The sequence below is a fragment of the Hemibagrus wyckioides genome, linkage group LG14 (genome assembly GCF_019097595.1).
Source record: "Hemibagrus wyckioides isolate EC202008001 linkage group LG14, SWU_Hwy_1.0, whole genome shotgun sequence".
NCBI classification, from domain to species: domain Eukaryota; kingdom Metazoa; phylum Chordata; class Actinopteri; order Siluriformes; family Bagridae; genus Hemibagrus; species Hemibagrus wyckioides.
In genome coordinates this window covers 8,828,823-8,856,709 of record NC_080723.1, presented here as the reverse complement: position 1 = coordinate 8,856,709, position 27,887 = coordinate 8,828,823, and the positions used below count along the sequence as shown (strand labels likewise).

Below are 27,887 nucleotides of genomic sequence, written 5' to 3'. Positions count from 1 at the left end.
TTTTACACACACAGTATATTGGGGTCATATTATATAAGAGAATATGATGGTTTAGTGATTAGCACTTTGAGGGTTTCCTCTGGGTTCTTCGGTTTATTCCCCCAGTCCAGAGACATGCATTGTAGGCTGTTTGGCTTCTCTATTTATGCTCTAATTTATGCCCTGTGAGGTACTAGCATCCCCCAAGTCCCCTGGGACAGACTCCAGGTTCCCCACAACCCTGTATAGGATAAGCACTGCAGAAACTGGATGAATGAATGAATCATATTATATGAAGAGAATTATATTTTACTTGCATGTGTACAATTCTTTGAGAAATACAATAAATTATGGTGGGGATTATAAGAATCTACATTTATGTATAATTTTGTACTGCCAACTGTTTACTGTCACTAAAATGGATGAGTACTTGGTTTCAAATTCATTACAAAAACAACAGCCAGGAAACATTAAACATCATTCATCATTTTAGTCTATTTCTTTTTTTGTTGTTGGGGCAAGAAAAGATAGAAATATCAAAGAAATTTGCATATATATAGAGGACTGGATCAGAGCATCTCCAAAACTGCAGCTCTTATGGGGTGTTCCCAGTCTGCAGTGGTCAGTATCTATCAAAAGTGGTCCATGGAAGGAACAGTAGTGAACCGGTGACAGGGTCATGGGAGGCCAAGGTTCATTGATGCTCGTGGGGAGCAAAGGCTGGTCCGTGTGATCCGATCCAACAGACAGGCTACTGTTGCTCAAATTGCTGAAGATGTTAATGCTGGTTCTGATTGAAAGGTGTCAGAAAAAAACAGTGCATGACCAGTCAGGGCTGTTTTGGCAGCAAAGAGGGGACCAACACAGTATTAGGCAGGTGGTATTAATGTGTATACATATATATGATGTCAATGAGCTAAATTTCAGGACGGAGCTGGTGTACCTGCTGTAACCTGTGGTACCATAGCTATCAAAATATCTTTCATTACTGTTTCATATTATTTTATTGAACAGTTGAGATTATGAACCTGGGAACAGAACCAGAGTTCAGCAAGTGACATCAAATCAACATGGCTGCTCTCACAGCAGAAATTTATATGATTTGTACTGTTTACACTTCACTGTTTTGTGGAAGAAAATACACATCACTTATCATAGTTAGCTTTCTAACAAAAAAAAAAAACCCAAACATGCTTGTGTCTTGTTTTGCACACTGCCTCCCTCAAGCGGAACTCAACTGTAGCAACAAAGCTGCATTTACTACAAGTTCCTACATTACCCAATAATACCCAGCTTATCAACGTCACTGATGCCGGAACAGGAAGTGTAAACTTATTCGACCAAGCTAGCGTTTTGGCAGACTTTTTTGCGTTTAAGGTAAGCATTTAATACACCCTAGTAATTCTAATATATTGTAATATAACCGTAGTAAATGATACCGCGTTGTTTTGGCTAGCATCGTGATTGTGTTTAGCATGTAGCTTCGGTGCTAGCCATAACTAAGCTAGCTGATATGATCTGTGTTTTCAAAAATAAACCGACTGACGAGAAAGTGAGGCTGTTACAGGGTTAGTTTATGCGCTCTCCATAATAATAATAATAATAATAATAGTTGTATTCAAATGCACTGTATGGTCGTGTTGTGGTTCTGTGCATGATCAGAGATGAGCTGCTCGCTGGAGAAGGTGCTGACAGACGCCAGGTCTCTGGTGGAGCGGCTCCGAGATCATGACAACGCCGCCGAGATCCTGATCGAGCAAACCACCGTACTGAACAAACGCGTGGAGGCCATGAAGCAGGTACACACTCAGGATCATCATAAACACGCCATAGAATCAATCGAATCATTCATTAATATGTGCTGGACACAGGGAGCGTCTTAGATGTGTTAATACAGCTGTCCTCCAGCCATGAAGTCTATTCACACACTCGGTCATTCATTCTATAAAGCACTGGACATTGCCCCAAATCATTCAGATATGACCAGAGGTGTGTGTTTTTCCTCCCCAAAAATGTTACAGCAAAGTTATCTATCGTATTTGTGCATGTTGTAGCTTTACTATTTGCCTTCACTAAAACTAACCCCGCTGGTTGGTGACTGGATGTGGGCGTGTCCAAGGACGAGACAAAGTTGAGAACAGTTGAACTTTATGCAAATATGGAACGACTCGTGCAGATGGGAGCGCACGTGATCCGTGACAAAGAGCACACGCCCTGCTTCCCCTTCATCGTATGATATGCAGATAAACACCGCTGGATTTTATACACTACCACTAAACATATCCCTTTTAGAATGGTTCATTTTAACCGATTTGTTGTCGAGTGCTATGCTTGTTGCGCCCACCCATTGAGAAGCGTTGTTACTATGACAACCGGGAGTAGGAATGTGAAGTGACGACGTGCAGAGATAAAAATCAATGTATGTATGAAGGTAGCTTAAGAGTCCCAAACCTGTTCCAGCTCCATGAGGACATGATATTGTCCAAACTAGGGGTTGTGACCTCACAAATGGTGTCGCCTTATTTACGCCATGCCCTATTGGGTTCGCAGAAGAATCTCTTCATTTGCCTCCTTTTTGTTGGATTCTTATTGAGTACTAACACTGACAAGTTTATATTTTCTGTATATATTATCATATTACAGTAAGAATTAAAAAAATTTCTCTAGTCTCATCTTCAAACCTACTGTACACCAGCCTTCTGGATTAACTGGACAAGTAAATAGTTTGACTTGACCTCGATTTGAAGTGCAGTTAATGGCATCAGTAAGAACGACGGTCCATTTTTCAGTACGACTTGGAAACCTGACAGACTTTTAACTAGCAAATGTCACTTTAAAACCTTCTGAGTGTACAGAAGATACACAGCGAGTGTGTGCACCGAGTGTAAACCAGACGCCTCTGCACTCTCTTCATTTTGGTCCTGTAACAGCAGAACACTTCCCATTAGACTGGTGAATCAGTGCAAGCAATTTTCCTTTCATTTACTGTAACATTTTAATGAATGTAACTTATATATGTGATATCATAAAACGTTCAGATGTCACTGTGTTTAGATTGTACATCTGGAATTTAAGAAATAATAAGAATGTAAGGTATTCAATGTTTGGGGCTGCAGAAAATATATAATGTGCATTTGGGGTTATTTGCCCAAAAAGATTCAGGAACCTCTGTGTTGTGCCAAGGTTTTAGTAAAATAATTAAATCCAATGGAAAACTTTGCCTGAAGTGCGGAGCTTATTATACCGGCGAAGGGAGAATAAATTTGGAGCGAGACGTTCAACAAGTGTCCACATACTTTTGGCCATACAGTGTAGATTTAGATGCTTAATGAACAAGCCAGAGCTGAACCTCCTAAGATGACATCAGGGCGAAACCTTGAGATTAACCAGACTCAAAAGGGTGATGCAAGATAGTGATTATGATTCCTTGCTCATCCACCACTGTATACTACAGTGTCAAACCACACTGAGTGTGTTGAAAGGATTTTCAGTACAAGGTCCAGGGTAATTATTTATTTCATTAGTTTTAAGTCTACATTATGCAAGTAAATCTATCCACTGAATAACGAATGAGCCAAAGTGATTACATGTGATATTATACAGATGTTTTTTTAAACCTATTTGTGGTGCCACATAAGCTTTTGTAGTTCACTTCTACAGAACCTTGCTGAAATGCCCTCTCATCTCTTCTCCTCCTAATGGCAGCTCATCACCTGTCTTTTATTTTTTTTATTTTTTTGCTTGAATAACTAAGCACATCTTCTCTCTTGTTGTTTATCTCACCTCTCCATGCACCAGTCCCTTTCCTTGTTGTGATTGTATGTTGATCATTCATTTATCCAATGTATTTATGTTTACTATGTGCCCCTTAGTATCAGGAAGAGATCGAGGCCCTTAACCAGGTGGCGAGGCATCGTCCACGATCTACACTGGTAATGGGCATTCAGCAGGAGAACCGGCAAATACGGGAATTGCAGCAGGAGAACAAAGGTGTGTGTGTGATCTTATGTCTATGCAGCTCAATTATAAAGTTTACTAGATTATGTGCTTACAAACAGGAAGTATCCAATTTAAACAAACCTGGCATTGTTTAGAGTTAAAGACTCCTTCTTGACCGAAACTTTCTCAACATGTTTCCAGAGTTGCGTACATCTTTAGAGGAGCATCAGTCCGCACTGGAGCTAATCATGAGTAAGTACAGGGAGCAGGTGTTCCGCCTCCTCATGGCTAGCAAGAGAGATGACCCAGCAATCGTCTCACAGCTCAGAGAGCAGCACACTAATGTGAGTATTCTAACCACACTCTCTTCCACATACACTATATGGCCAAAAGTATGTGTGCCCCTGATCATCACCCCATATGTGCTTCTTCACCAAACTGTTAAAGTCAGAAACACACAATTGTACAGAATGTCTGTATGCTGTAGCATTACAGTTTCTCTTCACTGGAACTAAGAGACTCAAACCCTGTTACAGCATGACGATGCCCCTGTGCACAAAGCACAGAGCTCCATGAAGACATGGTGTGAAGGTTAAGGTTGGAGTGGAAGAACTTGAGTGTCCTGCACTCAGCCCTGACTCTGACTCAACCCCACTGAACACCTTTGGGATGAACTGGAACAGTGACTGAACCCCAGACCTCCTTACTCTTACAACACCAGTGTCTGATCTCATTCTTGTAGCTGAACGATCACAAAATCTAGTGGAAAGCCTTTCAAATGAGTGGAGCATATTATGACAGTAAACACAGGGGGAGTGAGATGTTCAACTAGCACATGTTGATGTGATGGTCAGGGATGCATGTACCTTGATTTGACTGTAAAATGTACAGTTTATGCATTTAGAGGATGCACAGTGTGTCAGTATGAATGTGTGTGTGTGTGTCTAGGAGATGCAGGCGCACATAGACAAGATAAACGAGATGGCCACGGTGATGAAGAAGGCCATTGAAGTAGACGAAGGCCGTGCATGTGAGGACGAGGAGCGGATCAAACAGCTGGAGGTTGCAATTCCATATAACTGTATTATGTATCGGATGTATATTTTTATATTACAGTAAAGCTGCTTTGCAGTGATGTACAAGGTTAAAAGCGCTATACAAATAAAATTGAATTAAACTGAATATATACACACAGACACCATTAAGCTGGTTTCGTATGCGTTCACACTGTAAGAGACAGATAAGAATTCTTTTTCTATGTAGCTACAAGCGAGATGCAAATGAGATAAAGTGGAAAGTTCACACTATAGGTCCAGATGATAACTTGGACTAATCGTGTGGTGCACGTCACAGTTTTTTGGGGGCTATGGAATTTTTAATCCCTCCCCTTTTTTAATAATTCTGCCTTTTACATCATTGTTCATCTCATAACTCTGCTTATGACTGGTTTTTCATCTATTCCTTTTATATATGGTCTCTTATTCAACGTCTGTAAAGATATTATGAAGAAGGATATGATCGGAAGAAAGGAGGGATTATTTGGTGTCTTGTAGCTAGTACAGTTAGGTCCTTCAGCAAGCCTAAGAGCAAAGCTAGCATGAAAGAACCACTTTTCACACGTTTTTTTTTTATTATTAGAAATCATTTAATATACATTTGAAAGACATAGAAATCACACGCTGTAATCATGTGCTGTAGACTAAATTATTAGAAGTGGCCTGTGTGAACGAAGGGTGATAACCATGGCTTCACACCACACTGTCATCGACTGTCATGCCCCAAGTGTTTACTCCTTACACATCACAGAAATGTATCCCTACAATGCAATCTTTGCTTCTCTGTGTGCAGCTGGAGAACAAAGGCTTGAGGGAGTTGTTGGGGATTAGTCGAGAGGCGTTCCTGGTGCTGAGGAGAGAAGAGCGAGACGACGTGTCTGACAGCACCTCCCTGTCTCCACTCGTGACCAGCAGTGACCTGAGCTTGAGGAAAAGCTAGAGTGGTTTTGCTCTTCTGAACAACGGACTTTTCCTAAAACTGATCACAAAAACACACACACACACACACACACACACACTGAAGAGCAGAACACTGCCTGAATCTCCTCTGCAAAGAAGAGACTCGCAGCATGACCTGTTCCCGTTCCTGTATATCCCCGAAATCCTGCTCAGCCCATTTCTTAGCCACTTGGACGTCAGGCATCATTGCCGCACGTAGAGCTGCTGTAAAACGCGAGTGTGTGAGGATGCTGTTATTGACGTTGCTGTTGGAGAGTTATAAAGTGAATGTACATAATCATTTCCCTAGCAGTGTAAATAATGGACTCACCACAGCTGTTATGAGACGGACCGCCACTTTGTCTAAGCGCTGTAAATATATATCGCGGTTGATGGCTACACGTCACGTAGGATGATGTAAAATTCACTTCGAAATCTGTTTGGCTTGTTTTTAAGGCTGCTTTGAGACATGGTGCTTTGATATGTCGAGTGCAAAAGAGACGGATATATTGAAATGAATAAAAAAGACATTTGTACACAGTCGACCTTTTCTTTTGATCTCTTATTTCATAACAGACTTGTGTGTTTAGGATTTCGACCGATCAGTGACATTTACTCAGAAACTGTCAGCATCCTGGCACACGGCACATGAAGCACATGAGGGAGGATTAGACTGAAAGAGGGACTGTTCTTTCAGCAGGACTCTACATTTAATCTTTGAGAAACAGACACACACTGGTTAGATACGGGACACTGTGGGAAATGATGATGATGAGGATATGTATTAGGGTTCAGTTTAGACTATACAAGAAGTTGGTGTTAAATGATATAATTAATAAGAAATATTTGGTTAGGTGCCAAATGATTAAAACTTAGCAAAGACAAGAGCTGGAATGTTATGGTGTTTTATTTGATATTCCTGATGGTTGCTAGGGCTTTATTAAACAGAAGAAAATAAAGTATAAAATAACCAAAAATAAAGACATAAAGGGAAAAAAGGAAAGAAAGGTAAAAGTAAAAGTATAAAGAATGAATGAAAAAGAGGATATAGAAGGTATAAAATGAAGAGTTGTAAAAGAAAGAAGAGGTAGAGAAGGGATGGTGAGGTGACAGAGGATGGGTGTCGATTACAAAAATTGGCTACGGTGTTTATAAGGTGTTTCAGGTGGTTGCTAGAGTTACTAAGGTGTTTTAGGGTTGCAAGGGTGTTGTTAAGGTGTTGCTAACAGAAAAGAGTGTAAGAGTGAAAATTTTTGATGATGATTTAAGCGCAGATTAAAGCCTCATCACTCACAGCTACAGAAAGATTGATGAATAATTAATACAGCACAATTAACATTAGGCCAGGGGCAGAGTTTAATCCACAAACATAAATAATGCAGCAAAAAATGATCAAATGAATACAAAATGACACAATGCTATTACACAAAACAACTTTATTATCTTCAGCAATTACAAAATAAATTTAATGTCAAACATAAATAAGAGCCATAACATGCAAGCAGTTTTAAAATATAATTTTAGATATTATTGCAACTTGTGTAAGAAACTACATCAAACACTGCAGACATGAACACCACGCTCATGCTGGAACACCTCGTTAAGCGGCATTGTTACACAAAAGCCCTGAGACAATATGGGATGTTATGTGACCCCAATCCTCACACAGGACCCGAGTCTGGGGGATCTATAAACCACCCAGATGAGGAGAGTAAACAGAGGAAACAGAAACCCTGTACACGTGTCAACCAATCAGTGTTCTCTTCCAGCAAGTGCTTACTATTCAGCAGGTGGTTATAAAGTGGTCCTGAATCCCGATCCCATAAAAGACCCTCCTAACAATTTCTCTGGAGTTTATAATGCATGAAGAAACAAGCCCCAACACACACACCGTGGTATCTTTCAAGTAAAATGCTACATCTTTCTGTTCCAAAGAAAGCCTAAAATACAAAACATGGCATCAGAAACTAGAGGTTACGTGTGATATCAGTTGTGATGAAGGTTAAAGACACTTTTCCAGGAGGTCTAGTGAGAATAGGAAACAACTCAACAGCCCATGTGGCTTAGGGATAAAACCTTTCAGTTAATCAGACTACACCATTGTGATGGCTGTGTATGCAGTGAACTGCTTTTTTTCAGGAAATTTAGGTTAACACCCTTTTGCTTGCTCAGGCTTCTCCTGACAGCCTCTCAGTGTTCAGGCTTCTCCTGACAGCCTCTCAGTGTTCAGGCTTCTCCTGACAGAGTCTCAGTGTTCAGGCTTCTCCTGACAGAGTCTCAGTGTTCAGGCTTCTCCTGACAGACTCTCAGTGTTCAGGCTTCTCCTGACAGACTCTCAGTGTTCATATCTCTGAGCACAGTACGTAAAATAAAGAGTTGGTCCCCTCCGTCATCTTCTCATAGTTGGCTTTTAGTCTCAGACTTGGTAGAAAAAAGCTTTAAAATATTTAATAATTTTACACTTGGACTTGTAATGTAAACAAAGTTTAAAAATTGCTCAATTTCATCATCACACGAAGGTCTTTGGAGGAATCATGAAAATAAACAGCTTTTTAAAAAAATAGTTCTACTTTATATTTCAGCTCTAATTTATATTTTTAAAACTCTCATATCAGTTCGCCGACACGACTGAAGACCTTCGTCTAGGACTTTGCGTTTATCAGGTTCTAAGTTTGGATTTAATAATTTAACACCGCATCTATGATCGATATCATCTACATTCAAGAGCCGTTCACCAAAATCATACTGTTGTCACTAGCTGAACAGTGTATGAGTCACATACAGTGGGCCCTGAGTCTGTATCCTTCAGTAAGTCACCTCTCACTGTGGATGATGGCAGCGGGTCTGACCGTTACGCTGGTCAGAGGTCAGAGGAGTAGTGGTGTGCGCTCCCCAGCAGGCTCTTGGTGGCGAGTGAGCTGGCGTAATCGGGCGAGCAGGCGGGCGGGCAGAGACGGCATGTGGTGGCTCGGGTCTAATACGTTGGTCTTGCGCCGCTCACGTTCCTGGCACCACAGAACGTACGGGCTCGGCGGAAAGAACGGTCGAGAGCGCTCTCTGTACAGTTGTAGCGCGATGCCCCACACCGCCAGAATCACCCACACACTTATCAGGATGAAGTCTAAACAGAGTGGGAATGAGGAAATCGCAATGTTTACAATAAACCCTTGCTGTCACCATTCACACAGAAAAGGATTTTATAAATCTTTCAACTTTACACTACACTTAAACATGTCTGTTTTAACAGAACTCATTTGTTGGTACTGTTGTAAAAAGGGAGCTGTGAGAGCCAGCGTGAGGTGTGGTGTATAAATCGTCTCACCGATCTGCTGCAGAGGGACGGATATGAAAGTTCTGCTGAAGTCTTCGTTGAGTAAGCGTTTGAGGATGTCCAGTGTGATGTAGGACAGGCTGGTGTAGGTATAAGCGTTCACAGCCAGCACTACCATGTACGCTCCCACCACCCCGCAGGTCAATATATTACCCTAAAACACACACACACTTCATTCAGCTCATACACTACAGTAAAAGCAAATAAGCTGCTTTTTTTCTTCCAAGAACATTTGAGGACTTAATTGTTAGAAATGCTTTCTATTTTAAAATGTAGATTAAAAAAAACATTAAATTACACACCATCAAAGGACATCGAGTGAACAGAACACACTGGTGTATATTTTTGTATTAGATCATTACAATAAACCAAATAGAAGATATCTATATCTTGATAAATTTACTAATTTCAAGCTTTAAATGTTCTTATTCTATTGGCAGATCACAATAGAAAACAAATGAATAAAAATGTCTAAGAAGGTTTAATACTCATATATTCAGTTTGTTGTGTCTTTTAGGAATTTGTATATGCAGATGAAAAAAGATATTTCTACCTGCTCAGACCTTTCGTAATGTTAGATAGATACCTTTATCTTTCACATATAAATGCTTTTTTAAAATGGTTACTAATTGCATTTTAATTGTTCCCTACTGTGTTGTTGCATGTCCATTTTTATTGATTTTATTTTTTAAAAATTTGAATAAATTAACATACAAAAAATTTATAATCAATAAATGTAAATGTATGTGATATTATTATTATTATTTTTTCCAATAAAATTAAAAGTGATTTGGGATGTTGAACATTACCACTCTTGGCCATCTGATGAAGAACAGAGGCAGGACCAGCATCATGCAGACGAACGTCACCCAGAACACAGCATCATTATGAAACACAGAGAGGTCACCTGGGGAGAGAAAAAAAAAGTATGAAGGACATTGGCATAGCATTCAGGTGTCATCCAGAGCAGAAAATTGTGTCATCAATTAACTGTAAATTTTGTTTTGTCTTCTTACCCAGTGGTGTGAAAAAGATAATGGATGAGAGGAGAAAGCTGAAAGTGAGGCCAGAGAAGACAACACAGGCCATCACCGAGCCGAACCGCCACCACGTCATCGCCAGGCCCACGCCCCCTACAACGCCTATCAGAGCAGTCAAAGCCAGTCGGACTGCAGGAACAGACAAAGGAAACAACATGACTTTCTACAGAGCTGTCAATATGTACCACTCCAGCTAGATGTTTTATATACATAAATTCATATGAAAACAAATCTGCTCATCACATTACATATCTTTATATCAGGAAAACTATGAGGCATTTTCATTCAGGTGATCTAAAGAACTCATTTAAAATATTGATCAGGTAGGCTGAGGGAATCTAATAACTTCCTAGGTATACATAATGACTCTATGACATAATGATTTCTAAAACATGAATTGTTGGCTGTTTTTCCTTTCAGGGTACATTTCTTTATGAAGTAAATTTTAAATACATCAAACTCCATCAAGGGTACACCATACACCATCAAGGGTACACCGTACACCCTCAAGGGTATGGCATATACCATCATGGGTATGTCATATACTATCAAGGGTATGGTATACACCATTGAGGGTACGCCATACACCATCGAGGGTACGCCATACACCATCGAGGGTACGCCATACACCATCAAGGGTACGCCATACACCATCAAGGGTACACTAAACTCCATTTGAATTACATCTCTGAGTATATAAAATCAAAGGTATGCCGTACATCATCAAGTGCACCCTACACTAAATGACCTTTAGTCGTCCACCATTGCAGTCAGAGCCTTGCCATTTCAATACTTTTGTACTTTACTGTATACAATCAATTCTCCCGAGTTTCTAAACAACAGGAGAGCAAACCAGCAGGACTGGACCCATCAGCAATCTCCACTAATCTGCCCTCCTGCGCCTGAACCGAGTATAACTCGGTTATGACTCAGCTGGAGAAGACATCAACAACAGCACACACATACTACAAATATAGAACCTGAAATGTTTCAGTCTTCATTTCTCACTTCACTTCAGTGGGTTTTGTTTGTTTTTATGCGCAGCCACAATTTCATTTGAAGAAGCAATCCTTCCTCTTGGATCACTGAGGCTTAATATAATCATCAACTGGTTTCGTTTATCAAAGTTTAGGAGTACTCAACTACTTGGCTGCTCTCTCGCTCTCCCTCTCATGATTGAAGCCATGCTCATTCCACTTCCTCAGTCAAAACAAACATTACCAGTTTGCATAACCAGTTTGTTTTCTAAAAATAATTTGAACTAGTGGTCTAACTGGTTTTAAAATGATATTTGCAATCTGAAAACCTCGTATGAGAAACTGGAATCATGATTTCAGGTTAAATACAAGGACAACGGAGTTCAAACTCGAGATGTACGTCAGGTCAGTTGGACTAATCTGGCTGTCTGGTTCATTTTCCAACCTCGTTGTACTGCTTCATCTTTTATATGAACTTACTGTCATAATCCAGCATGGTGGTTCTCGTGATCAGCACAAAGAAGCAGAACGCTCCAAAGCCAAAGCCCAAACAGAAGAGCTCTGTGGAAAAGATGGAGGTGGAAATTAGAGCAATGAATTGAGATCAAAGAGCACAAAGCATTCTAGGTCAAGTGTATTAGCATTAACTCGTGCAAAACAATGTGATTTCTGAACACGTGCTGGAAGCATGATTACAGCTGTCGCGGCATATAATGACCCACAAACCAGATTGTACCAGCTTGAATCAATCTCAAACATGATAAATGTGATGCATGACAGAGGGCTGTTCCCACACCATTAATAACAAAAGAAATACAAGGGAAAGACTTAAAAAATAAACAGTCTACAGTTTCATTTATATGCTTTTTCAGAAACGTTTTTCCAGCCCAAAGATTAAGCAATTGATTTAGGACAAGGACTTACCACATTTAAAAAAACGATGCCCTAAGAAACAGACGAAAAGTCCTGCCAGTCCTGTAATGGTGAAAAAAACTTTGGTGGAAGTTCTCCCTAAAGGAAGAGGAAAAAAAAAAACTTTAGAAAAGAAAACACACAGATGATAAAGCCAGTTTAGGGTAAAAGGTTTTAGACAGTTAGGAGTTCGCTAGGGGTCGGAGTCTAATGTGAGGCTGCTTGATTTACAAATGGGGTCATGAGAGCAGCTCATTCCCTTACTATACAAATGACTATTAGATAGACGGATTTTGTTGTTCGTTCATATGAACCAGACGTCTTCTACACTATCTAGACCTGCTGCCCTGTTGTTGGAATTCAGCAAAAAAAATGGACAAATTTCCCATTTATCTAACTCCGTTAAGCAATCTAGCAAACTTCTGTGTTATTCCATTACAGTTCAGGGTTTTTCACACGTGAAGTAGTTTCCTGAGTGACGGTAAACTCAGAGTATACAGGATCCTGCATTCTCTTGTTTGAGGTTTCACACTGCTCATACTTCACCCCGGGGTTAAGAATTAATCCCAGCTGTTCATAATCATTTACCCCATTAGTCACCCTTTTCTTGCCTTGTAATTCCCTCAAATATATTTACTAAGAATGTAGAAAGCACCACATTTAGTACTGGTTTTGAACAACCAACAGTACAGAAATGACTGATAAGAATCGGTGAGAAAAAATGCTGCCATGCAAAACCTATTGGACCATGTGAAAATATGCAAAAGCAAAAAAAAATCAGATATTAACTTTTCCCCCCTCAAGTGCTGCAACTACTGTTTCCACAACACACAGGGTTTCTGTGACGTACAAAGCAGGTGATATGAAGCTGAAGCGCTGTTCGGGTTATGATTGTGTTTCTGTTGCTAAGCATCGAGATGTTACATGCTAACACAACATCGTTTCACACTGTGGGGTTCACACTTCAAAAGCGGCGCTCACCCTGCTTCTATATTACCAGCGTGAAACTTTCCTCTACCTTTGGGTTTTTCCTTACAGTGATGTACAACACAATGAAGTCTTGCTTTAAACATTCCGCTCATGACAACAATCACGACGACTTTAAAGCAAGACTTCACCGTATTAGATTTAACATTGCCGTAAGTGACCTCTTTTTTACATTTAACAGCTTGACTTGGAAACCCGAAGGACAGGGACGTCTTTGACTGAAACATTCCGGCCAGTGAAACGTTTCGGTTGAACAAAATATGGTTTCCCATTGGACTAGTAAATCAGTGCAAGCTGATTAATCACCTAGCATGGTGCATCCGTCTAAAGTAGAGGTGAAGCTGCAGGCGTAGGTGTGCACGGGTACGTATGAAGCGGAGCTGTTGTAGACCGGGTCTCTCACCACGATGCCGTAGATTACTCCCTGTCCCGGGATGGAGTTAAAGGACACCAGAGTTTTATCTTGAGAGGATAGCGTCATCAGCTGGGACACAAGGAGATTCAAGAAACAGAAAAGCAGGAGAAAATTGACAATGTGAACTCACTTACAAACAAAAATGCATTAATTAAAAAAAAATCAGATTAAAAAATAAATAAATAAATCAATCACGTCTTCGGTTCTACTTTATTAACACTGGGACAGGAGCAAAAATTAAGTTAAATGTAATATAGTTTAATTTTATAACCAGACTAAAAGATAAATTTAAAAAAATGCTTGGATATTATATAAGAACAGTTTTGGGGGCTTTATAGTGTTCTGTAGTTGAGCTGGAAATAATTAAGGTTCTCAGTTTATCACTTTTTATTTGCTGTTTTGTTTCACTGTGGGAACAGGAAACAGACGTTTTCAGTCAGTGTAAACGAATGATGTTCTGGCTGTGAGTCTGATCTAAAATGAGTCAGGACTTTCAGTGTGTTTTAGACATGTGTTCTTCCTTCTGTTGGATAACCTTACACAGAATTTTACTGGTTGAAGATCAAATTTTAGCTGCTTATGAACAAGCACTTGGAGCATCTCAAAGAGAAGTAATGGGTTTGATATCATCATTTACTTTGAAGATCCATTTGTGTGAAAAAAATGGAAATTCCCCCCCCCCACATTTCTATGAATATTTTGCCCCTAGTATTCTAGGGGGAAAAAAGGTAATATGTATGAAACACTACAAATTTTAAAAGTCCTGAGTGTCTACTTTCATATGAGCTTCATATTAACCACCACTGTGGATTGGAACATGACAAAGACATTCAGTGATCAACATGAACACAACAAAAACAGAAACAAACTCCAGTTTTTTGGCCTCTGAGTAAAAGAAAAAAAAAAGAACTAAATTTATAAGAACTAAATGAATTTATTTTTTTAAACTTTGACATTATATGTAAATGTCAATGAGCTTAGTCTTAATTTAAATTTGTAATTCTATTCACACTATGCAACTTCAGCATAAAAATCTGTTCATTCACGTTACATTCTCACGTGTAAAATAGTGACTTTTGCATTAATAAATAACCATGTGCAAAAATATTACAGTAATAATGTAATAACAGTGTTTATAAGGTGTGTGATTGAAGCGATTGTGCTTCTTTACTCCTGACCTTTCTACCATTTTCCACCATGCCTGGAACCGTGGCAACCATCTCCATGCCACTAATCAGACTTTGCTCTGATAGGTCGTTTTCAGGAAGGAAGTATTGGTACACGTCATACTGTAAACGCCAGCGAGTGTTCGGGTCTGTTTCCACATCACACGCTGGGGGAGAGTCTCCTCTGGTTCCAGAGCAGAAAAGAACAAAGAAAAAGGAGAGAAGAAAAGAGGACAAACAGGAAGTGATCAGATCGGGTGAAAAAAAAAGAGATATGTACAGAGACACAGCAGCTGAACACCACATGGCACGAGGCGGCGGATTCACCGTGTAGGTGTAAAGTGACACCTCCAGCAGCTCTTCATGCCTTCATCTCAAACTACGCGAGCTGTGCTTGTTTTTGTGTACACAGTTTGTTCACTCTTTATATTTTATATTTATATTCACTGTAATTCTAAATTACAGTGTAATTTAGAATGTTTTGTAATGTTACTTCTGTAATTCCTGAAGGTATATTTGATGCTTAAAATTGTATTTAGTTACATAACAATAAAATATGATCTACAAATAAACAGTGATTCAGAAATTTAAAACAAAGAGCCACAAAGCAATAAAAGGAGATAATAAAGATCTGTTTAATAATTCACAGGCAAGAATTTGCATCACAAATTCTTATATATATATATAAGAATTTCATTTCAAAGAATTTCAAATTTCACAAATTCTTATATATATATATATATATATATATATATATATATATATATATATATATATATATATATATATATATATATATATATATATTTATTTTTTATTTTTTTTTATTTTTTTTTTTTTCTTGAAACACACAACCTCACTCAGCCGGTTGTTTATTTGTGGAATCGGCGCTAAGTGTCCGGTGTTTTGTCGTTGCTTTGTTTGCACCTAGTTGCACACTTTACACTTTATGTGGTTTGGACGAACTTTCGGTCCTAGCTCCGTGTTGTTTTTTGCGTTTGATCTTTATGTTGTAGGTTTATGTAGCACCAGGCCCTGGAGAAACATTGTTTCATTTCACTATGTACTGCGTCAGCTATATGTGGTTGAAATGACAATAAAGCTTCTTGAATTGAATTGAATTGAAGTATCTGATTGGGGAATTTGTGGAACAACCCACATTTCATTTGTGCATTTCCTCATGTCGACTCACTGCTCAAAGTTGTGTTTTGTATTTTTCCAGGCTTCTTATATAATCCATTCTTTATATTTCTGAGCACTCTCAGTCCTCTGTACATTTGTGCTTGAGTTCCTTACTAGGAGTTTATATCAATTTCTTTTCTTTTTATTGCCTTTTAATTTGGTTTTTAATTTTTTTTTTTCTATTGAGGTTAGGCCAAGGATATAATCTGCTCTTTTTATTTATTTATGGATCTCATTTCATACTTTGAATCGTCTTTTATTTTTCTGTTATTAATTTGCAAATTACGCAACAAACAGACCCCATATAATTCTGGAGGGATTTTATTCCAAAATTTTAATAATAAAAAAAAAAAAAAAAAAAAAAATAATAATAATAACATTTTATTCCATTCTATGAAAATGGCTTAAATAAAATTTTAAGAAAATCTCAACTCAAAAAGATGAGAAGAGAAGCCAGGATTAATACCTCGCATATCCGATGTTAGCGGGGGCGAAGCGAATGATAGTCTCGTAAAGGTTATACAGCACGTAGATGTTTGGATCGTTCTCCAGTGGGAACTCCAGATTGCATGCCCCAGGGACAGGATCTGAACACAGCACAAAACAACCACTCAGTGAAAAGCGAATATGAATTTTCTTTTCTGCAAGTCTGAGAGAATTCAAATGATTAACAATGGCTACTCATCTATGTTCTACAAATCGGCATCATCATCATCATCATCATCATCATGATGAGACGCACTCACTCGCTCTTGAAAAATTCTGTGCAGCTTCCAGATATACACTTCTTTCAAACCATATTGTCGATAAATAAGATCATGAGGTGAATGAGGTAGCTTCCTCATCATGTTTAATTAGAATGTTATGGTTTTGAAGAACCAACATTACAGATGTGACTGATACAAATCAAATCACTGGCAATTGCTTGCATAAGTATTCACCCCCCTTGATATTTCCAACTTGGATGTGAAATGAACATTCACACACACACACACAGACAGAGAATGAGCTGATGTACCAGTGCGTGAGTAGGGCAGTATAACTCCTATTCCGGTAACCGAGTCACCGCTAGGAGACAGCAGGAAGAATGAGAGAGTCAGCTGATTTGGCGCGAGAGGAAACAGTAGCCCAGAGTCAACTGTGGTGACAGAAAAGCCATACGCTGGAACCTGAATCAAACACACACAAACTATCAGAAATGGGCAATAAAAATAAAGAACAGTGTTTATATAAAACTGTGATACAAAAAACAAAACAGATAATGCAAAGGAGTCAGGAAATAAATAATTCATGTAGCTCTCTTTTACACGTTTATAAAATTCATACAAGAATTCATACAACAGATCAGTGGCATTTATTCCACAAGATGATATGATATGAACACTGGACATACATTCATTCTTCTCGACTGCTGGTCTACCAGATTGACCTAAATGACTACTGCTGTGTTTATTGTTCCTGCTGAGAGCAGCCGTGTTGATCGGATGTCACATGCTAAACTCAGAGGGATTCTTTGGATTTTTGTTGTCTGAGGTCAGAAATTCTGAGTTGCATTAAGCAAACATGATGGAGGTTCGTATACAGTAATCTAGTGTCACTACAACAAGAAGCAATCAACCAAAAAAATGTTTACACTGGCATAAGTGATTACTCGCTCCCTTCTGGGTAAACTTAATGTGTTTGTGTGTGTGAGTGAGCGAGCGAGCGAGAAAGTTAAAAAGAGAGAGAGACTCTTACTCTTGTGTATGAGATGGTGGCATTGCGGTGCTGAGTGTGAAACTGCAATATGACGAAGGCCACTTCAGCTGGGATTCGGGACACGTTCACTTCCACGCTTCCGTTCACAGGAATACTCACATTCTGGAACATTCCTAATGTGAACACCACTGGGTCTGACACACACACAAACAATCAAATTTATGTATTCTATGCACAATATCCATCCTTGCTCACTTTATACTGAATATTTATTTATTTATATTATATATATATATATATATATATATATATATATACATACACATACACTATATTGCCAAAAGTATTCGCTCACCCATCCAAATAATCAGAATCGGGTGTTCCAATCACTTCCATGGCCACAGGTGTATAAAATCAAGCACCTAGGCATGCAGACTGTTTTTACAAACATTTGTGAAAGAATGGGTCGCTCTCAGGAGCTCAGTGAATTCCAGCGTGGAACTGTGACAGGATGCCACCTGTGCAAGAAATCCAGTCGTGGAATTTCCTCGCTCCTAAATATTCCACAGTCAACTGTCAACTGTATTATAAGAACGTGGAAGTGTTTGGGAACGACAGCAACTCAGCCACGAAGTGGTAGGCCACGTAAACTGACGGAGCGTGGTCAGCGGATGCTGAGGCGCATAGTGCAAAGAGGTCACCAATTTTCTGCAGAGTCAATTGCTACAGACCTCCAAACTTCATGTGGCCTTCAGATTAGCTCAAGAACAGTGTGCAGAGAGCTTCATGGAATGGGTTTCCATGGCCGAGCAGCTGCATCCAAGCCATACATCACCAAGTGCAATGCAAAGCGTCGGATGCAGTGGTGTAAAGCACGCTGCCACTGGACTCTAGAGCAGTGGAGACGCGTTCCCTGGAGTGACGAATCGCGCTTCTCCATCTGGCAATCTGATGGACGAGTCTGGGTTTGGCGGTTGCCAGGAGAACGGTACTTGTCTGATTGCACTGTGCCAAGTGTAAAGTTTGGTGGAGGGGGGATTATGGTGTGGGGTTGTTTTTCAGGAGCTGGGCTTGGCCCCTTAGTTCCAGTGAAAGGAACTCTGAATGCTTCAGCATACCAAGACATTTTGGACAATTCCATGCTCCCAACTTTGTGGGAACAGTTTGGAGCTGGCCCCTTCCTCTTCCATCATGACTGTGCACCAGTGCACAAAGCAAGGTCCATAAAGACATGGATGACAGAGTCTGGTGTGGAGGAACTTGACTGGCCTGCACAGAGTCCTGACCTCAACCCGATAGAACACCATTGGGATGAATTAGAGCGGAGACTGAGAGCCAGGCCTTCTCGTCCAACATCAGTGTGTGACCTCACAAATGCGCTTCTGGAAGAATGGTTAAAAATTCCCATAAACACACTCCTAAACCTTGTGGACAGCCTTCCCAGAAGAGTTGAAGCTATTATAGCTGCAAATGGTGGACCGATGTCATATTGAACCCTATGGATTAGGAATGGGATGTCACTTAAGTTCATATGCAAGTCAAGGCAGGTGAGCGAATACTTTTGGCAATATAGTGTATATATATATATATATTTTTTTTTTTTGTAAATCCAATCTATATATAGCTTTTTATATATATCTGTATATATGCTCATATTGCACTGCTAACTTGCACTTCTGGTTAGATGCTAACTGCATTTCGTTGCCTTGTAACTATGTGCAATGACAATAAAGTTGAATCTAATCTAATCTAATCTTTATTATTTAATTATATTAATATATATAATATACACACAAATTTACTTGATTTTTTTTTTTACTTTGGGCTGCTAGAAAACTAGAATAAGTCTCTCATTTTGTAATCGGTTGTTGGCCAAAACTGAAGCGCAGGGTGAAGTTGCTAAACAAACCGCTCTCACAAACCGGGCTAAAAGGAAGTTCCACTCAGGCCAAGAATGTGCTGGATTACAGAAATCTGTCAAACCAGACAACTCCTGACTTGTATTCAGCAGGATAATTATATTAGACCTGAATTTTTCTCACACTCACAGATGTTCACTGACTAAACAAAAGCTAACATTTCTGTTTCCTAATACACAGCCTTTTCTTTTCCTAGACAAGTGTTTTCACAGAAAAAAATGCAGACACCATTAACCCTCTCTGCTACAGCGTCTCCAAAAAAATCTACAGTGGAATTTCAATTAGCTGATTAGAATATTAGATATTAATGTGTTTGTGCACATTAGATATACACACACACACACATATATATATATATATACACATATACACACACACACATTATATATATGTATGTGTGTGTGTGTGTGTGTGTGTGTGTGTGTAAAGCAGGAGGAAAATGGGGGAGGAAATAAACTGACAGGAGGCCAGTCCAAACACAAACAAGCATTCCAGACAGTATTACACAAAATCAGCTGCAGTTTAAACCATTATTCTTTATTATGTTCTACATATTTTTATGTAACGTACATAAGAAAACAAAATGACTATTGCTACTTTAAGCATACTGAGTATAATGCCAAAGAACAAGAAATACACAAATACACGCCCAAAAGGTGTGAATTCACATGTACCTCGTTTACACTCCAATAGAGCCAATAGTTTAAAAAATCTTTTATGAAGCCATTTAAGCCAACATGACCTGAGAGATGGTTCACACCTGAAAGACCACACTAACAATGATGCTTGTTTTTGTCCATTTCCTCGATTATGTCCAATAAAGTCATGAGTAAAATCACAAATTTCCTGCTGTCATACAGTCGTCTTTCCCTGGAACCATCTCCCAGAATTGTCCCCCGTTTGGAACTAGTTTTACGAATCCTGACAATTATCCAGGATTCACAAAGTTTTACATTTATGTGTAACAAGTGCTCTGGCCTCTGGGGTACCTCTCCTAATCAAACACTCTAGCACGTAGATAACACATTCTGTCTTCCCTAGCACCATTTCTCCTGTATAGGCTTATAAGGATAATTAACCACAGCACAAGGGAGAGCAAGACCACATGCCAGGCTTTTGGAAAGATGAAGGTTCTTGTCACTGTACAGCAGTTTCTCTAAAGTTCCAACCAAGAACAACCATCAGCAAGGAGGCCAACTTGCATCTCATCAAACCCTACTTAGATCTACAACTACTTTGGGATGCAGACACTACTTTATTAGAGGACTTGTTCCCAGAGAGGGCCACCTGTGTATCTTCTCATGCCACCACAATGATTAATATTTGAAAGTTCACTATGAGTCCAATGTGTGCAAGGGTTAATATGTCCTCCAATGGTCTGCTCTTTGGTGAGGAGAAATATAGGCCTGTTTTCCCAAATATGGCATGGACATGACAGGGTTGGAAGTTGTTAATAAAATATTTGCGCTGACTCATCATGAACAAGTTGTGTTGTGTAGTGCTATGAGGCTAATTTAAGTGAGTCAGGTTTAAAGCCTCTCAATGGTGTCTTTTAGCTCGCACACAAAGATCCAGACTTGTCTTCAGGCATCCTAGTGACTAGACATGAAGGTTCAGCAACTAGGTAATGGGTGCTGCTTTGGATATCCTCTGATGACAAAACTAGTCATTGGACTATAAGGAGGGATCTGTTGGAAGACATTCGCCTCCAGGCATTTTTACCCACAGCTACTGAATCACACAGCATCATATCCACAGCTATGAAAGGATGCTATGGTGTCATGGTTTAACAATTAGTCACAGTGTACCATCTGACAGATGCAGACGTTTTCAAAATACCAAATACCATCCATCTCCTTTTTTCCTAACCAAGTTCTTTATTCCAACACAGTCATGTGTTCTGCACTTGAGAAAAGCCGGGAGCTCGACTCTCAAAGAACATGGCATCGCTAACCATAACTCACAAAAACACCAGTCTATTTTGGGCTTGTTGCTGAATGTAAGTGTTTGTGGTCAGTGTGAAGCTCTGGGTATGTCAGTCAGAACACCAGTGTGAGGCAGTGTGAATCAAACTCTGCTTCCTTAATATGGTCAGCACCAGAGCTGTGTGTGTGAAAAAAATCTATTTCTATTTAGTAGGTTAAACTGAAAACAGTGCATGACAAAGCAAGATTCAGTCACAAGTGTCACAAGTCTTTTTATGAACAAGTTTTGGATTTACTAAAAAGCTGAAACTGGAACCTGAAGCTAGGAGCATAAGTGTCAGCAATGACTGCATTAGAAACACATCACCGCAGCCTGCTAATGTCGGTGGAGGACAACATGAGGAGGATCAGGCCCAGGTCTGGTCTACAGTGTGGACCATGTCTAAGGGTTCATATAGTGAAAATCCATGGATGTCACATCTACACAGAAGACTCGAATTCTTTCTCTTTTGAGTGCTACGATAAAGTGAATAAATGCAGATTTTCTACATAATACATAGGCAACAAACACTTGAAACACTTGCTAGCCACACTGCTAGCGGTACGCCTAGTGAGGATACCTGGCAACACTGCTAGTGATACGCCTAGTGTGGATACCTGGCGACACTGCTAGTGATACGCCTAGTGTGGATACCTGGCGACACTGCTAGTGGTACGCCAGGTGTGGTTAGTGGGTTGTAGCCACATTGGTGTGCTTTTAGTGTCTCTAGAGTTAATGAAGAATGGAGAGAAAAAAAAATCATGGTTCTACAGGTGGAAAAACCTTTTTCTACAGGAGACCGGTCTGAGCTGACAGGAAGGCTATGGTAACCTTTTTACAACCGTGGTGAGCAGAAAAAGCATCTCAAGACACAACATGGCAAACCATGAGGTCCAAGAAGAATTTCATTTTGGGTTCCAGTCCTGAGCAGGAAGCGGAGGCTACACTATACATAGTATCACCAAAACCACACACTTTACAATCTTCAACTGTATAGTAAATATCTTATGAGTGGCTCTTGTCACGCGTCACTCTTCATGCATCTCCATGTGATTTGTTTCTAAGCTTTCCTGCTAGAGATGTAATCAGCTGTACACTGCTGAAAGAAGGAAAAAAAAACACTGAGCACCTTTATTCCATGGAGAATGAAAGGGTTCTCCTTTCCAGAGATGAGACATTTCAGCAGCAATAGACATAAGATTAATAACATCTCTGCTGTTACACGATCAATAAAATGAGGAAACTCTGAACCCCCATGAAACAAATGTCACATTCTGACAACACCAACAACCATTTTGAAATATCTACTGGTTTTACTTCTTACCTCAACAGAGGAACCTCACTTGCGTAGCTGATAATGTTCCTCTGCAAATGTTATACATTAGTCTTAACTCTCACTTCTTTACCAAGCAAAGCACGTGTAGATTAGTGTGTACCAACACTGGGTGAGGAATTGTTATCTTCTGACCTGAACTTTAAACTAGATGTAACAGAAATGGGAAATTCTATGAGTGGTGCCAAACAAGATTTTCCTATAGAACCTGAATTGCAGGTTTTAGGGGAAAAAACGCTGTTTTCAAACTAAGGACATCAAAGACTACTGTATAAAAAACAAACAAACAATCAAAGAAAAACAAACAAGCATTCATTATGTCCATGCTATATCGAAGGTTCAAATTCACGTTGTGGTTACTTTAGAAGACATATTTGTGTGTATAACAGTGTTTCCAGGTCCAGTTCAGGTCTTTCATAATAATGTTGAAGATGTTAATCAAAATCCAAACTTACTTTCATTTTGCGCGTAAATCTGTCCAAGGCAAGAAATAAGGACCAACTCAACATACACCATCCAGAGACGAGACATTGTCCTTGGACACGAAAGCTGCTCACATGTGTACAAATCTGCAAATAATCCACTGCGTCAATAAAGATTTTTTGAACAATCTGGCCATCGGAAACCGATGAAGAACGGCACACACACCTACGACCGCAACTCGAATACTGTACGCGGGATTGTACACTGCGCGTGCGCGCGCATCACACTTCTCCATTATACTTCATTCGCTCGCACGAGTCACGTGAAGGTTTCACGTTAATTGCTTCCACGCCGGTCAACAGGGGGCGATGTGATATCCGACTACAAAATCTAGACAGCCAAAGAATTTGTCTCAATCGATTCAGATCACTATTAAGAGTCGACTCTTTTAATTCCCAAACGGATCATCATTTTGCCTCTTTCTGTCTATGAATACACTAATCAAGCACAGTCTCCATAGACCATGGATTTTAATCTCATCCAGAAAGGGTTGGTGTGGAAATTACTGAAGAGCAGTAATGTTAAATGTGGCACGGTCCATACTTCAGTTTCTGACATTTTTGTCCTGCTAGATCTGCTTAAGTCATCTGAACTGTGATTGTGAAGTGTCTATTAACACTGACAGCTCAATCATAATGCAAAAGCTTATAAAAAATCACCTGTCCGCTGTTTTTTTTTAATTTTTTTTATCACTCACTACAGAGCTGCAAACTGTCTCTGGATATAACATCAGAACAGGTATCTGTGTGTCAGGAGCTTCATGAAAAAAATTTCTGTGCTTGAACAGCTGTATACAAGACTAAGATGCCAAACGTTGACTGGAGTATTGTAAAGCACACTGCCTTTGGACTCTGGAGCAGTGTAATCTCGCGAATGATGTATCTGGCAGTTTTATGGACCCAGAGAGTGATACCTACTGGAATGTACATTGCCAGCAGTAAAGTGTGGTAGGGGATGAATAAAGGTTTGGAGCTGTTTCTCAGGCATCGAGCCTTTTAGTTAATGCTGCGGGATACAAAGACATTTTAAACAATATTCTACTCCCAACTTTGTTGCAACCGTTTGGGGATGACCTCTTCCTGTTCCAGCAAGTGCACAAGGTCCATGAAGACTTAGCTTGACAGGTTTGGTATGAGCATCCTGCATCAAGCCCTGACTTCAACTCCACTGAACACCTTTGGAATGAACTGCAAGGCGGATTGTGACTTCAGTGAATGACTTCAGCTATGCACTTTCCACTGAATGGGAACACCCTGTAGAAATTTTTCCCAGAACAGCAAAAGGTTATATTATAGCCACAAAGGACATGGCAACTCTATAGTAATGGCCATGGTTTAAGAATGAGATTTTTTTTTAACAATCTCAAATAGGTCTGATGTTCAGGGGCCTGTCTATGTTTGGCTATATAGTGTAGGTTTCTTGGACTTCTCTTAGATCAATCAGTTAAAAGATTCTTTAACATGTTAGAGCATTTGATTAGGTTTTAGATTGTTTTCAATGAATGCTTTTCAACCAGTCAGTTAAGATGTATTTCATTGTGAGTCGTCTCCCAGTGTTCATTTAAAAGATCCAGTTCAAAGAGTCGATTCGTTCGCGAACGACACGGAACAACAAAGAACAGGCAACATGGCGGACAGGCTAACGCAACTCCAAGATGCAGTCAATTCCGTAAGCTAAAATTTGTACTTTAAGTTCATATTCACTTTGGCAGTATGTGTTTTAATGGTCCGAACTAACATTTTAATAGGACTGTGATATTTGAATTATTGTAAGCACAATTTTAATAGAGCAAAGTCGATATTTCCTGATAGAACAAGTCTGAAGTGTCTCTGAGACACTAACATGGTGGTAATGTGTTACTGTGCATCAGTTTCTATAGTTATGTTGGGGTTTTAGACATGGTGTATTCTTAATTTTCTGCCTTAAAAAAAACGAAAACCTACTTTGTTGCTACTATTAGAGAGACTATAGCTCGTCTATAACTTGTTAGACTGATTCTCAACCCAGCACTGATGTTAAGGTGCTTCAAAACACACAATGTTATTACCATGTCAGTGTCACTGCTGGGTTTAATTCATCCCTTTAAGGATTTATTTAACATTTATCTCTTTATGTAAATTTATGAAAAAATTAGATTTTAAAAAATTTATTTAGATGATTTAAAATGATTGCCTTCTGCTTATTTTTGTTTATTGTACCCATAAATGTTTTATTTTATTTTTTTAAAACAAAGCACTATTGTTTTTCTGACAGGTTGCTAAAAATGTCTTCAATTTATTACATATTTTCAAGTTATGACATACTACTACTACTATTACTACTAATACTAATTATTATTATTATTATTTGTATTATTATTTTCATTATTATTGTTATTATTATCATCATCATCATCATCATCATCATCATTATTATTATTAAATAAATTAGATAAATTAAAATGTGAAGCTTTATAATTAAATTTGGAATATATATATTCCTGTAAAGTTGCGTTAATGTCCACTGTTAAAAGTGTTAAATAGAATTGAATTGACCTTCTAGCACTAATGGTAGGTTTATGTTGGGTGAAAAAATGGCCTGCATATTGTTTCGTGTTTTACATAGAGTTGTAACAGTTTTTCACACATAAAGGTGTTTTACTATTTTGTTGATTGTTCTAAATTAAGAAATATTAAAACTGGAATGGCTGTTGGATATTTGAAGCTCTTACTGCTTTAAACATTTGTGTTGCAGTTGGCTGATCAGTTCTGTAACGCCATCGGAGTGCTGCAGCAGTGCGCCCCTCCCGCTTCCTTCAGCAACATCCAGACCGTCATCAACAAAGAGCAGCCGTCAAACCCCACAGAAGGTAAAGACGTCCACTGCTGTGTGTCGGTTACAGTTTATTCAGCTAACATGATGTTCTGGTGTTGAAACTGAACCGCTTGGTGTCTTGTGCTACAGAATATGCACAGCTTTTTGCTGCACTGATCGCAAGAACGGCTAAAGATGTTGACGTCTTGATCGACTCTCTGCCCAGTGAGGAATCCACAGCTGCTCTACAGGTATTAGCATTATCTCTGATTAAGTTAGGTGTTCAGGAAAAGTGTTACATGATAGCCCTTTCCAAAACTTTTGGCCTTTCATTTATTTGTGCTGTAGACTGATGACACTTGAATTTGGGCTCAAAAGATGGATAAGAGAAGGCAGATTATAATTTCAGCTTTTATTTCCTGGTATTTAACATTTCCACGTTGTTTGGCTGTGTCAAACAACGTGGATAGTTTTGTGTTGGACCATCCAGTGTGTGAGTTCATAACAATGAACATCTACTCTTGGTTTGAGTCCTGGGATTCACTTGTTAAAAGGATAAACTAACAAAGACCAGAGAGCTGTCTATGGGAGAAAATGAGCATGATCAATAAGCTTAATGTGATTTGTTTATCAGTGCATTAGAAATAGATTATAGAGAATAGTGGTAAAAAACTACGTTCTCTCTCTCTGTTATCTCTAATCATCTTTGCTGTATAGCTGGCTATATCTCCTAGTGTTTAGATAACAGGAAAAAGTTTTAAAACATAACATTTCAGTGTATGAAAAGCATTGCTGATCACCTGCCGTATCCTCTTCCTTGTACCAGGCCGCTAGTCTGAGGCAGCTAGAGGAGGAGAACCATGAAGCAGCCGCTCGGCTCGAAGAGGTGGTGTACAGAGGAGATTTACTTCTGGAGAAGATACAGAGTGCTCTGGCTGATATCGCACAGTCGCAGCTCCGCACACGCAGCGGTACATCCAGCCAACCTGTAGCCCCTGAACCCTGACCTCACACTTCCAGCGTTAAATTATGGACAATGTATGACCTCCACAGCAGGGACATTTCTGTTCATTTGTGCTCCTTGAGATCTGCCTGTACTGTTCTTCAGTCATGCTGAGAGTCACATTCTGGAGATGTTTGTGGTCTTTGTACCCAGTGATGCAAGATGACACAAATATCACAATATTGTGCTCCCTGTATGATACCCATCACATGGATTAATATGAATGTGAGCTGAGGTGTTCATATTCACTGAATATGCACCAAAAGGTAAAGAAAAGTGTGTATTATTTTGCCAAGTCTCTGGATGGTTCACTTTTTGTAACATAGTGTGAGTTTTTGTATTTGGAAAGTATTTATAGATTTACAGAATGGTCACAAATCTTGAAAACAGCATTTAAATGTACATTTATGTTTGAATTACATTCATCACATTCAATTATTAAATCATTGTTTAATCAGTTAAATCTTTACAAGCCATGGACAAATTTACTGAACTTACTTTGTGTCCTCCTGAGTTGTGGTTATAACGATGCAGCATTTCTCAGTGGATTGCAATAAATGTTTATCACATCTCTGTAAATACACAAAGTTGTGCTTCAGAAAATTGTTCAGAAATTGTGCTGTGCCTTGGACTTTAACTTTACCAACAGAATGTTACCTCCACATTGTCAGTATTATGGACACATTATTATAACTTATAACTGATATCCACAATGTGACCACATAAAGATCACAGACCCCAATCTGAGAACCACATTGTATAATACAAAAT

The 27,887-nt window shown here is 39.2% G+C and overlaps 3 protein-coding genes across 3 annotated transcripts; 2 read left to right on the top strand and 1 right to left on the bottom strand.

Moving 5' to 3' along the window:
- The first annotated feature begins 1,257 nt into the window (after positions 1-1,257).
- Positions 1,258-6,455, top strand: fgfr1op2 (FGFR1 oncogene partner 2). The gene is made up of 6 exons (XM_058407378.1): positions 1,258-1,356; positions 1,642-1,778; positions 3,852-3,969; positions 4,120-4,262; positions 4,867-4,980; positions 5,767-6,455. The coding sequence occupies exons 2-6, from the start codon at positions 1,644-1,646 to the stop codon at positions 5,911-5,913; spliced, it is 657 nt and encodes a 218-aa protein (XP_058263361.1). The 5' UTR covers positions 1,258-1,356; positions 1,642-1,643; the 3' UTR covers positions 5,914-6,455.
- An 893-nt stretch (positions 6,456-7,348) lies between these two features.
- tm7sf3 (transmembrane 7 superfamily member 3) lies at positions 7,349-23,531 on the bottom strand. Its single transcript, XM_058408695.1, has 12 exons — positions 23,293-23,531; positions 17,660-17,814; positions 16,941-17,091; positions 16,389-16,509; positions 14,753-14,924; positions 13,466-13,643; positions 12,185-12,271; positions 11,741-11,821; positions 10,260-10,412; positions 10,053-10,150; positions 9,235-9,397; positions 7,349-9,033 (listed from the first exon to the last, which is right to left on the bottom strand). Exons 1-12 carry the CDS (start codon positions 23,366-23,368, stop codon positions 8,780-8,782), a joined length of 1,689 nt encoding a protein of 562 aa, XP_058264678.1. The 5' UTR covers positions 23,369-23,531; the 3' UTR covers positions 7,349-8,779.
- Positions 23,532-24,855: 1,324 nt separating this feature from the next.
- med21 (mediator complex subunit 21) lies at positions 24,856-27,703 on the top strand. The gene is made up of 4 exons (XM_058407448.1): positions 24,856-24,988; positions 26,054-26,168; positions 26,264-26,364; positions 26,940-27,703. The coding sequence occupies exons 1-4, from the start codon at positions 24,947-24,949 to the stop codon at positions 27,117-27,119; spliced, it is 438 nt and encodes a 145-aa protein (XP_058263431.1). The 5' UTR covers positions 24,856-24,946; the 3' UTR covers positions 27,120-27,703.
- Positions 27,704-27,887: the final 184 nt, after the last annotated feature.

Excerpts from the sequence above, each read along its gene's own strand:
- fgfr1op2 (XM_058407378.1), top strand. The coding sequence starts at position 1,644 with ATGAGCTGCTCGCTGGAGAAGGTGCTGACAGACGCCAGGTCTCTGGTG. Across the intron at positions 3,970-4,119 it reads ATTGCAGCAGGAGAACAAAG|AGTTGCGTACATCTTTAGAG; the intron begins GTGTGTGTGTGA and ends ACATGTTTCCAG. Across the intron at positions 4,263-4,866 it reads TCAGAGAGCAGCACACTAAT|GAGATGCAGGCGCACATAGA; the intron begins GTGAGTATTCTA and ends GTGTGTGTCTAG.
- tm7sf3 (XM_058408695.1), bottom strand. The coding sequence starts at position 23,368 with ATGTCTCGTCTCTGGATGGTGTATGTTGAGTTGGTCCTTATTTCTTGC. Across the intron at positions 17,092-17,659 it reads CCACCATCTCATACACAAGA|GTTCCAGCGTATGGCTTTTC; the intron begins GTAAGAGTCTCT and ends TGTTTGATTCAG. Across the intron at positions 12,272-13,465 it reads AGACGGATGCACCATGCTAG|GGAGAACTTCCACCAAAGTT; the intron begins GTGATTAATCAG and ends CTCTTCCTTTAG.
- med21 (XM_058407448.1), top strand. The coding sequence starts at position 24,947 with ATGGCGGACAGGCTAACGCAACTCCAAGATGCAGTCAATTCC. Across the intron at positions 24,989-26,053 it reads TCCAAGATGCAGTCAATTCC|TTGGCTGATCAGTTCTGTAA; the intron begins GTAAGCTAAAAT and ends TTTGTGTTGCAG. Across the intron at positions 26,365-26,939 it reads AATCCACAGCTGCTCTACAG|GCCGCTAGTCTGAGGCAGCT; the intron begins GTATTAGCATTA and ends TCCTTGTACCAG.